General features: G+C 44.4%; 1 protein-coding gene across 2 annotated transcripts in view; it reads left to right on the top strand.

Moving 5' to 3' along the window:
* The first annotated feature begins 629 nt into the window (after positions 1 to 629).
* The window catches only part of lnx1 (ligand of numb-protein X 1), a 31,985-nt gene continuing 19,945 nt past the window's right edge, over positions 630 to 12,669 (top strand). For both annotated transcript variants that reach the window (XM_070832451.1, XM_070832450.1), the window contains exons 1-2: positions 630 to 829; positions 4,930 to 5,444. In XM_070832451.1, the coding sequence (XP_070688552.1) occupies positions 4,990 to 5,444 (455 nt within the window). In that variant the 5' untranslated portion in view covers positions 630 to 829; positions 4,930 to 4,989. The remainder of the gene's footprint in view (positions 830 to 4,929; positions 5,445 to 12,669) is intronic.

Below are 12,669 nucleotides of genomic sequence, written 5' to 3'. Positions count from 1 at the left end.
AACCACAACAAATAAAGAAGGCCCTATACATGCAGCAAGTATTATGGTGTCTGTGTTGTACACAGTTTTAAGATACTTGCAGCACATGGTAGCATTATCTAAGCCTGAGACGTGTTGTCATTTACTCAGATTATGGGCTTCCTGTTTGAAGAGCAGAGCACAGTCCTTCTGTTTATGCAAACAGTCTGCAAGAAATCGAGCATGTAGGTACATAAAATGTTTTGTGGGTTATTACATTACATTTTGTTGTATTATAGAGGAGGTCCTGTCAGACCTCAAGCTGCTGGTGCCCTTCTGCAAGACATCTCAGTATTTCATTACAAAATAAAATGGTTTTGATTCTTGGTGTCACTGGCGGATGTTTGGAAAAAAAAAAAAAAAAAATGGGTTAACTGTTTTTCATAACTCTCAATTTTTCTAATTCTTATGATCCACTTTATGGAAAATTCCAGCTTCTACTGAACTTCTGAACAGGTTTGGGCAGTTCTCGTGTTTACCTTTTCTCTAGCCCCGCCCCTCAGCTCTGCCACTTCCTGATCACCTTGGCCTGTTAGAGGTGAGCAGGTTCTGGGCTCACATTAGACCAGTCTTTCCCCGCTTTGGGTTGCAGAATTCCCTCAGGACCGGCAGGCGGATAGAATTACTCTACTTGGGGAGCGGCAGCCAATAGGCAGGCTTTGTGACTGGGACAAAGTCCTATTTACTGAGTCATTTAACTCCCCTTTGCTCTCCACCTCCTCTCTCGCTGGTTTAATGTTACACCCTCTGCAAGGCTTTACCTGTCCAGGTGAACTGCACTGCTGAAAGTGAACGTCGCTCATGAAGTCATGTAAGTATACTTCCCCCACTCCACGTAGATTTTTTTGTATTGTGCAGTAAACCTGGTTGTTACTTGTCTTGAATGCTCTAAAACTGAAACTTTGTCTTTGTCAGTAGTTACAAAACATTGTTCTTGTGCCTGTTGCTGGTCTGTTATTTGCATTGGATACATTCGCATTAAATCCCTGCGCGAGTGTTTTCACCTTCACTTTCCATGTGTGTGAAAGACACAAGTTGCCTATAATGATGTTGTAAATGTAGATTTACTGTTACCTACGAGTATGATTGCTAATCTCAGCGTCTCAGTTAGTGTTCAGTACAGTCTGTGCTGATCCAGTCAGCCATTCTGATATTAGAGACACTTCACAGAGCTTCACATCTGCCTGCAGCTGTTCTGCCAGACTGAGGTGTCAGGTCTGGCTCAGACTCACCGTGGAGATTGCTATGAACTCAGGGAGGGACCGGCATACACAAACACAGAAATACACACACATGAGCCTTGTGTAGAGGTTATCGAAAGGCCAGGAATTACATTACTCTGTTGCTCCACATCCCATATGTTCATTCTAAATGGAGCGAAATGTGCTGGATTTATGTTATGTAATAGTATCAGTGCAGCTAAAGCCCCAGGCCTTGATTTATAAATGAAAATGAAATATAGATAATGATGATTCCATATTTTTGTTTTGTTTGTGCTGCATGACTAACCCTACCCTCATCAAGCACAGAGGTTGATATGATACATGTAGAGGTATGAGTAATGACTCATGGTGAAACGAATGGGTGATACTAGTGCACTGTTGCCCACCTCTATGATTTTATCATCCATATAGGGAAGTTTCACTTCTTAATTTTTCCTTTTGTACACTGTAGAATTCTGTTTTTTCCTTTGTTTGGTGTTTAGATGTGAGTGATTCTGAAACAGATGTCTGCAGAAAGTGCAAGAAAAAAAAAAAGGCTTACCGGAATTTTCAGTCTTTTCAGGGACAAGTCTGAACACAACAGACTGTGCTGGAATCTGTGTGTGTGAGTGTTATTTGACACAGGTTGCCTCATGTTGATTTGTGCTTAGGGTCCATGTTTATTTAGCTGCTTGCCACAGCGGCGCTGATCTAGTATCAGCATGCTATTCTGACTGTTTTATGATCTGATGATAAACCGGTGTGTTTGTGAGCTGCGTTTTATTCAGCACTCCCACTCTGTGCTGTAAGTGTGTTGGCGAGCGAGGGCCCTGTGAATGAGTTTTTTACATGAATCACGGTTTGAGGCCTTGACAATGTGAGACCACACCTGCTACAACTACAATGTCCAGGTGTACTCTGTGTCAGTACAGTGCAGATGTATCACATAAAATAAAATCTGCAATGATTAACAAGCTAGTTGTGTGAAAGAAGGCTGTGTTACAAGTGTGCTTTGCTCATATGCAAGCGCCCTGCTTTGTCAGATTTGGCTGACTGGGCCATTTGCTCCGAGGGTGCGTTTGTTTGATTGATACAGATATGATTTTATTTCTCTGGGTTGAATATGAGGAGTGGATATGTACATAGCAACGTGCTAGTTCAGTAGAACAGCGACAGTGCTGATGCAGACTGATACCTTGTCAATGGGTTGTTTTTCCACACTCCAGGAAAAGCGGCTGACTTGGCAGAGCCTTGTGTCATTATTAACTCGTCAAGCCATCGCAGGATAGTGACCCGAGAGAGAATCAACAGCTCTATTTACATAAAATGTGCAATGTGAGAGGAAGAAGTTATAGGCTATCTTAAACAAACAACTCTCCCAGGTCTCAATCGTTGAAAGGGGATAGCCTATTGAGCCAAAACTTGACATGACTTTGGTTCAAAGACAAAGGAAACAATTTGGCACGTTGCACGCTGCTCTTTCCTTCCCTTTTGAGTTCAGAGGTAAAATGGAAATGTGAAGAGAACGTCCTCGCATTTCTCATGTAACGCAGGTGCTGCTATTAATAAATGTAGTTATGGTTCAGCCTATCAGCTCTCAGCGTACAAACAGGACCGTTGTGATGGTGTCGTCTTGTCACTTCAGGGATTAGGAACGAACCACAGACTAGTGCTGCTAATGCTCCTGAGGCACGGGTGTGTCCTCTGAATGTACCCGTCTGTATGAGCGGGTGTGTAGAGGCATGTGTGTGTGTTTGTTTCTCGGCTTGTAGTTACATGTATTTGCGTGTGGGAAAACTATTGTGATCCTCATTCCAAACAGAGATTATTATAGCTAATGGCTTCCAGTCAGGCTGTAAGTATCTGAAGATGTCATCCATTTTGAGTCAGACTAAACAGGTGTACAGTGTGATCCCTCCACAATCTTATCATTAGTGTCTAGTTATCGTTTCTCTTTGATCACCAAAGTTTCTCAGCAGAGAAGAGAACAAACTTAAAGGAGATGGTGTTATCGTGCTCAGATCAGGAGTTGGAGAGAATATCAAGCCATCTTCATTTTTCATTTTCTTTTTTTTCTTTTTAATTTTCAGCTCCTGCTGGCAGATATTTTCTCTCTCTCTCTCTCTCTCTCTCTCTCTCTGTATCTGTCTCTTGCTTTTTCTGTGTGCTGATGAAAGTGCTCCGCTCCACAGATCAGGCCAGACCTCAGAGGCAGCAGGTGCCACAGTGTGTGATGAATCAGCCATGTTACCGCATGCTCTCAGTGGGAAAGTTCATCTTTGTTAAGACTGCTCAGCCTCGTCTTATTAGCCTTCCCCTCCCAGACACACCAAAGACACTGAGCTTTCATGGCTGTCACAACTCGCCGGGCGCCATCTCCATACTGCTTATGTAAAACGAAATGAAGATGGCCTGTTTGTTTTGACAACTCAGCGGTTATCGAGCTGATTTGTATGTGCTTATACGTGCACAGTCATATTTGTGCGCATTAGCATATTGGGACGCACATCAAAGTCTATTGTTTGCTAAGATTGCATTTAAAGCGTGGGAATGTGTCCAATTAAAATAGAACTACTTTCTGTTTCTACACAAGTTTTGTTGGTGTTTTTTTTCATCTAGTGTCTGATTAAGCAGCCAAGGCCCAATAGTGGGTCCAGAAACAAAGCTTGTGGAGCGCCAACAAGATGGCTGTTGCCAAGGTGACGTGTGTCTGACTGAGCCCATCTGTTCATGTCCATGTGCCCGAGGAGCCTGCCTGTTTTGGGTATGACGTGTGCACTGGCACGCTCACAACATCGAGCACAATGTAAACCTGTGTAGCAGTAGAAATGAGCCGCACATCACACAGTGGATTACCAGTGCTGTGCATTTGTCATGCAGCACAGCGAGCGAGTGCTGGAGACTTATCTGTGTCTATCTGTCTCTACGCTTGCTGCAGAGATGAGCGGTATTGATGTTTCTGCATCCAGAGGAGAAATCTTAGTAGTTCGATATCACTTCTCTGTGCCAGCCGAGGAAATCAAACAAGCTCAGAAAAGGACAGTTCATAGGGCCGACGCATACATCGTGTGCTACTGCTGCTAATGTGAAAGAGAAAGAAACAATCCCAGCACTGCTGCTGCACTTCCTTGCACTTGACTTGAATTTTTCCATTTGATGCTCCTTTGTGCCTCTACTTTACTACATTTCAGAGACAAATGTTTTACTCCACTACATGTATCTGTTAAATTGCGGATTAATCTTTAGATTCAGATTATACGAACAAATATAAAACCGTTACATTCAACACACTATTCATGATTAAACCAGTGGCTCCCAACTGTTTTGACCTCTGACCCCTTACAGAAAAGTGTCTTTTTGGGATCCCTTATCACATTTTAGATGTCTACAAGTTGTTAGCATGTCCACCAAAGAGATAGTTCCCCTCTAAACTTCTCATACTGTACCTCATACATCTTTTTCATATTGCATAACCACTCAAAGGCAAAAGAGGTAAAATCATCTAACATTTCACCAAAATGCAAAAATTAAATAAAACGTTTACTTACACACTGATGCATCAGTATTTACTAATAAGTAGTGCATATCACTTGTAATAGAATATTTTTACCCTGCTGTGTTGGTACTTTTGCTTGAGTAAAGGATCTGACTACTTCCCACTTCTGCCTTTCTTACATTGTGTTCCTTTTCCTGACATTGTTGTCCACAGGTCTCTCAGGAATGACCTCCTCACCGGATTAAACATGACATCCTGAGTCCCGCCCTCCAGATGAGTATCCAGGAGGAGAGTATATGGTCTGAAGTTGCCACGGCGATGGCCGAAGCATCAGCTCCGCCTCTTTCCCCCTCAAACTATGGACTGCTGTCTCCTCCTCCTGACCTGTGCGCCTCCTGTGGCCACAGTCACCAGCTGGAGGAGAACCACGAGTACCTTTACAAAGACGAGGTGGACGACGACCTTGTCTGTCACATCTGCCTGCAGGCGCTCATCAGGCCCCTGGACACGCCCTGCGGACATACCTACTGCCAGGAGTGTCTCACCAGCTTCCTGTTGGAGAGCGACTTCTGCCCCGTGTGCCGCACGCCCCTCATGCTGCAGAGCTGCAGGAAGCCCAGCCTGCTGGTGCACAAGCTGCTGGACAAACTCACTGTGGCGTGCCCCTTCACTGAGTACTGCACTGAAACACTGGCCCGCGGTGAACTGGAAGACCACATCAAGAGCAGGTAGGATGGAAGAAGAAGTTTATCCCACTATTCACATCCCTGAATCAGTTTAGCTTTTGCAGGCCTATAACTGTGTATTTTCCATTAGAGAAACTAAGATATAATCTCATGAAACAATTAAGCAAGTACTTGAGCTTCTTTATTTACCCTTGCTATCAGGTAAAAACTACGATGACCTCCAGTAAACACACACTCTAAGTTTCCCACCCTCCTCTGCCATCACCATTGACCCACAGCTTTATTTTCAAAAGCAAGAGTTCTTCCTCCAACCAGGCTTTCATCTAAGCTAGGCCCAGCTCCTCTGTTTATATATCATTAAGAGGCACTACTTTGGTTTCTTGCAGTCTGGGTGTGTTTTCATTAGAGCTCATTAACACTCCCCTAGCCCAAAGGCCTCTGGGATAATTAATGCATCTCGCCACACATCACACACGAGCAGCAGAGCGTTTCCTATTCATTTGGACTTTATAAAACCTCAAGTTGCATAAAACTCTCTAAGACTTGTGCCCTTTTTTCTGTCCCTTCACTCTGTCTCATTTCCCATCACCTACACATGCACCCATTTCCTCCGTTTCTTCTCTCTTCACACCTTCTTTCCTACTCCATCCTTCCCTCGATCATTTTCTCCACATTGCTCCGTCGTTTCTCAGGCTTCTCCTTCCTGTAGTGTGAATGTCATAATGAGGTGTGGAGCTCTGAGACCGACTCCCAGAAGGATTCAGCTGCTCCCCCCATAGTTAGGTGTTATCTGTGGAGGTGAGAGGCCGCGTCCAGAGAGATGACTCTGCACATTGTGTGCACGGATGCAAAAAAGTTTCAGTGGAACACCCATTTCAACATTTCTATTCTGTTCATTTTCTTTTTGCTGGTCCAGTAATTGTGGCTGGTGTTTATACAGTGGAATAAATGTGTTTTTTGGACTATTTTCCACAATTTAACAATCCAAGTGACTATTGTTGGCCCTACTATTTGTTGAGTTTCAGCATGGGCAGATGGAGAAGCAACTAAGGGAAAAACCAACAGAAGGTGTCCAAATAAAGTGTAGGTTTGGCCACCACATCAGCTCCAATGCACCTTAGAATAAACTCTACAAGTCAGCAAAGTTAAAATACCAGTTACACTCTACAAGAGGCAAGAAACACTATTCTTCCCTGATAATCCCTCATTTGGTGATAATGATAGTTGATAATGGTAATGGAGAGTGCTGTCACCCCGAAAATCTCCCACAGGTTTTCAGTTGGCCTGAGATCTGGTATCTTAGAGACTGTCGTCCCAAGAAGAACGTCTGCATCAGTCATTTCAGCAAGTGGCCACAAACAACTTATGTTTAAGCTGAAGTGACAAACCCCTCGATTGTCCATAGTCATCATCAAGACCTGCTGGTTGGATGGGTCAGACTAGTAAATACCTCCCATTTCGGACTGAAAGATAGCTTTGGTTTCTTTTAACCATACTCACTAAGGTCCCCTAAAAATAACTCTGTGGATATTATTTCAGCCATGACCCAAATGTCTCTAAAGGTAGTATAACCCAATAGTAATTTTAACCCAGTAAGTCATCGCCTAAACCAAACCAAAGCATCTTTTCATCATTGATTTGTAACAGTTGGAGACACAAACAGGGGCATCAGATGGGGTGTCATTCTGGAGGGGAGTTGTATGCTGTATTTTGTCATGTAATTTCGACCTGTTGAAGCATTGCATAGCACAGCATCCAACTATTTACAATGTGTGTCACTAGTGGAAGCACCTGCATTGTCTTGGTTTTCATTTGCCACCTTTCTGTTGAAGTGTCTTGAAAGTTAAAGTCAGTGGAGTAAAAATGTGAGCTTATATCCACTGTGGGTGTGATGGCAGAGCACACCGTCTCTGGCCGAACCCCAGAATCTGGCAGCAGGTCAGGAGTCGTAATGACTGAGACAGCCACGCCATCTGGTCAGAGCTGATTTCATACTCATCTAATCATCCATGACCTTTATTGGCCTTTGGTTGGAGAAATTGTCATTCTGGACACAACCAGAGCAATCAAGAGCTGTAATAAAAGTCATAAATTTCATCAGTGATATTCAATGTTGGTTTTGTGACTCTATCCTGTAAGGGCTTGCATAGAATTGAGCCAGGAAGAGCCTCCCCACCCACTCAGGTATTTTCTTCTCTTTAGCCACTTTCATGTAGCTACATGCGCTGCTTATGTTTAAAACAGGTTTTCTCTTCTCTGAGCGTCTCTTGCTCTCATATTTTTTTTATTAGCCAAGTTAATTTATCCAGAGTTCCATGTGTAGGTTTTGCTGATTTACTGCCTTGAGCGTGATGGTGTTTCTTTTTTTTTTTCTTTTTCTTCTTCTTTTTATTTGAAAATGTACTTGTTTTCAAGTACACTTTCAAAGCCCACAGAGGAATTCTTCAAAGCTAGTGTGAATATTTGAGGATAAAAATTAGGATTTTGCCAGTTACACTGCACCTTAATTGTATTCTGTATATTTAAACATGCCGGTTACCTTTGTAGGCGACCGTGCTGTTTGTGTGTATGTTTGTATGAGAGATACACAGAGCACCATGATACCTTATATGGATTATTCTGGTTATTTCTTTCAACGAACCAGCGTCTGCAAGAGTGCTGCAGGTGTCTTCCACCTTCTTAGAGCTTTCTGGGAACTACATGACGTGGGAACGCAACCTTTAACACCTCAAACATAATTTGGCCATTCATCTGGACGGACAACCTCAACAAGGATTGCAGTAACAAACGAAGTTAGCTTCACGTTAGCGTAAACATCATAATTTAAACAAAGTGTCATGGTGCTAATTGCATATATTTATTATTTCAATACATTTATTATTATTTTTCATGCCATCTGGACATGTTTAGAGCATCGATAGTCAAGTCATTTAACACCTTTCATACGACAGGCATAGACTCAGTGTTCTTTAAAATAAAAGGCAAATAATAACGATAACTTTATCTTCTTTACTCAGTATTACATGTACATGAATGTACACACTGTCTTTTGATTTATGCTCATAATACCGTATTTTTGCGAAAAACACTCTGACTTCACATCAGTATGAGAAATTGGCTGCAGTGAGTGGGAAATGAAAAGGAATAATTGGGGGAGTATGTGTATATGTGTACGTTATGACGGTGCTTTTGTGAGTGCGAGTTAATGTGCTGGTGTATGAAACGACTCCTGTGGGGCAGACTGGTTTCTGTTCACAAACTGCATCCTGTCACAATCCAATTACATTTCCATTTCCTGCGTGCCCTGTGGTCTTGTTGCTGTGCGTACTGTTCAAATACCGCAGGATAACTTGTGCCTCAGTATGCACGCTTGCATGCATTAACACACAAAAACACACACGCACACACGCACACAAATTCAGCCTGTAAGCACACTACCTCCATCCATGAAATATTCATTCAGACAGGGTATTTACACCAGTTAAGTGTCTTTCTCCAGGGTAGCAGACAGCTCAGCGCTGTGAAAATTGGATAATAGTTGAAAAAAAAGGTAAGAAGGGAGAAAACAAGAAAAGGACAGAAAAGATGAAGATAACAGTCAGGAAAGGAAGCATGTAACACTTCAGCTTTATAAATAAAACTGATATGAAATCTAATGCCACCATCACTCCCCCTTGTTTTGTGTTTACTGTAGAAAAACACTGGTCGAGATGTGAGTGAGAGAAAAGGGGATGAGAGAGGAAAGAAATACACACCTGAAACAGCCCTCAAATGTATCTTGCCTCTGTATTCAGCACATTCAGATGAACGCTAGTCACTGTCACCAGCATGTACCACAGTCCATCAACACACACCTCTCTCCCAGTGACTTCCCAAGATCCCTGCACACCCTCCCAGAGCGAGCAACGCTTAGAGTTAGAGAGGGAGTTGACCTTTGTTCCTATGTATCACCTGTTATCCTATTTTACCTCCCCCTCTCTCCTTGTGTATTCTAAAACTGGCTGCTTGCATGAATGACTGACTAAATGAATGAAATGTGCACTTGGGCTTTGCTCCTTTTAAGATTCATTCCAAATCTTCTTATTTTTCTGCCCCCGTCTTTTTCTTTCATGTCACGCAGAATAACAAGCTTCCATCACTGCAGAGAATATTGATTTGCTGGTGTGTGTTTTGAACATGCTCTGCCTTTTTTTTTTTTTTTTTTTTTTCCCCTCACACATGTAGGCAGATTCTTTTGAGCGATCAGACCAATCTGCTGCACAGGGAGCAGTCCATCGTTGGAGAGGAGGGGGTGAGGGTTCGGAGGCAACATATTCTCTCTCTGCACTCCTTCCTCCCCTTCACGGACCAACATATGTGCAGGCAGATGAGGGGGGGGTGAATGCAGAGGTTGCACGTGTGTGTGTGTGCGTGTCTGAGTGTGTGCGTGTTAAGAGGGCAGAGCCAATCAGAGCAGCACCAGGTACCTCCCCCCCATCCTGCCTTCATTTGGTCTGCCCCATCTCCCCCCTCAGTGGTTTCTGCTGCAGTATAAGTCACAGCCTGCGCTGTTCTCTCTGACACACACGCGCGCACACGCACACACCGATGGAGACAGACATGCACACACACGCATACGAGCGCAAATCCTCTTACAACTCGCCGGTGCCCAGAGCAGATTAAGGGGCTGCACATCTCAAATTGTATTCCAAATGTGCCACCTTTGCATGGGTCTCCTTCCTCTTCTTCTTGCACTTTCTCCTCTTCCTCCTGTGCCACAACGGGACTTCTCCTCTGCACCTGCTTCTGCTGCTTCTTCCTCCTCCGCTCCGTCTTCAACCTCTGGCAACTGGCCCGTTTGCCTCTGCAGCTGAGATGACCAGGCAGCCAGCCTGAAGGCAGAGGAAGAAACTGCCAAGCTCACACAGGCACTGAGGTAGAGAGAGAGAAGGGTGGGGGAAGCAGAGGAGGGGGGTGGGGGGGGACAAAAAAGAGGCAGAAAAGGTAGGAAGTGAAGGATTAATTGTGATCTGAGAGCGCCTCTGAAGAAGGAAGGCAAGACGAGGAGGGGGGTCAGCACGGCCAGGTTCGGAGAATTAGAGGTGGGGGAGGAGGAGGGGGAGGAGGGGGGGAATAGGAGAGGAGAGAGCTTGAGTGCAGAGAGGAGAGAAAGAGGGGAAAAGAGAGGAAAAAGAGCCGAGCGTTGACCATGAAGGCTCTGTTGCTGCTGGTCCTGCCCTGGCTCAGCCCGGCCAACTACACAGACAATTTGGGCAACCTGCACATCCTCTATTCTGAGCTGTGAGTACAACACTCAGCCTCCATCCTTTCACCAGCATCACCCCATCCCTCCCCTCCATCAACAGCCCAGGCGGCTGTCAATGTGTTATTGTGCATGTCTCTCACTTTTGTCAGCCATGTGTTTGTGCAGTACATCCATGCATACGTGAGTGCAACTTGCAATGTTTTTATCATGACTTGAAGAGTTCTGGTGTGTCTCCGTGGTGTGAAAATGATCCTGGAGTTGCTTTCTAATGCTCTGGTCACTGGTTGCTGTGGCACTGGGATGCAGCAGAGCCAGCAGGTAGGGCTTTGTGCTGTCCAGGACAGTTTGGATGCTACAGCACTGCAGCGTGGCGTCTCTCTCTCTCTTTATCTCCCGCTCTCTCTCCTTCTTCTCAGCAGCATGTGTGAGTGTGTCTGCAACCGCTGTATTGATTTGAGCAAAATGTCAGCACACGTTTGCTCACTGTTGTTGGCTTTTTACACTCTGCGTGTGTCTTTGTGTGTGTGTGTGTGTGTGTGTGTGCGTGTGTCGCTAAGCATCTAGTAATCATGGTGTGTTTGTGGAATAGACTTTCACCTCAGCATTAAAAATTCATAGCCACTCTCACATCGCATCTGTTCAGTGTATAGTAAACAATCCTTTATGTACACATAGTCTTTATATTTAGAATAAAGAAAATCACCATCAGACAAAAAACAACACATAACATAAAAACACACCTGTTGTTGCACATTTCCACAACCTTTTTCTTTTGATTCAATATTTCATCCGTGTTATGTTGCCACACAGATGGACAACACGTTGTCTGCTGTTGTTGAATTCTGATACCATGGAAACAAACCTCGCATCAGGCATGTCAACACCAGCGCAGCACCCAGGGGTTATTTTCATTATCAACCAATCTGTCGGCTATTTTTGCAACGATGTTGGAAATAGTGAGGAATTTCCACCATAATTTCACGGAGCTCAAGGCGACGTCTTTGTGTTGTTTGTTTTGTCAAACCAACCGACCTAAACCTGCACAGTTTAAAATGATATGAACCAGAGAAAAGTGCAGAAGCTTGAACCAGCAAATGTTTGACATTTTTACTTGAAAACTGACTAATTGAATATTTGACCGATCACTTCAGCAGACGTCAACAGAGCAGCTGACAAATATCATCTCCTCTCACTAGACCGTACGTCACACTAGCTGCGTTCTTGGCTCCTCTTCCTCTCAACTGTGTTTTCTGCTCTGTATTGGCCCTCAGACTCTCTTTGTGTGGGAGTTAATGTTGACTATATTGAGCAGCACCGTGTGAAGCCAGGGCTCTCTGATCCCAAAGCTGGGCTGCGGCTCCTCTCTCCAGCCTGACGGAAATGTCCCATTATGCTGCATGAATACATGGAACAATGGAGCGCCTCGCAAATCCCCTCATTTCATTGTATGCTCTCTCCACTGAGTGGGGCTTTAGCTCCTGCAGACACCAAGAGCCCATATTGGACAGCGATGGAAGCCAAAGAGGAGAGGGGAGGGGAGGGGGGAGGGAAAGAGGGGCGATGTAGGCAATAGAATAGGTTGGAAGAAAAGAGGTAGCAGAGATGAAATCCTTACATTTGATTGTATACAGAGGGAATGGGGGAGGAGGATAAGCATGTAAGAATGGAAATGAAGGGGACGGACGGTTCAGGGAAGTACAGCAGAGAGGAGAGGAGAGATGAGAAGAGACAGGAGGGTGGAAGGTCACTCCCTGCGCCTGCCATCCATCTGGCCATACATACGGCTGCCATGGCGATGGCACCCAGCACGCCCGGTATGTGGGTCACTCCAGTGAGGGGTTGTTTGTAAATAACAACAGATTTCTCTCTGACTCCTTCTTCCCATCGAGCGACATGTATTGACAGCCAGACAGTGTGTGTGTGTGTGTGTGTGTGTGTGTGTGTGTGTGTGTGTTTCTGTGCTTGTGACAGTGAGGTTTTTTGCTGATTATGACATGACAGAGAGAGAAAGCAGGAGCAGAC

This window comes from Pempheris klunzingeri, chromosome 6 (assembly GCF_042242105.1).
Source record: "Pempheris klunzingeri isolate RE-2024b chromosome 6, fPemKlu1.hap1, whole genome shotgun sequence".
In the NCBI taxonomy this organism is placed as follows: domain Eukaryota; kingdom Metazoa; phylum Chordata; class Actinopteri; order Acropomatiformes; family Pempheridae; genus Pempheris; species Pempheris klunzingeri.
Note: the sequence above shows the minus strand (reverse complement) of the source record. Positions and strands in the feature narration are given on the sequence as shown.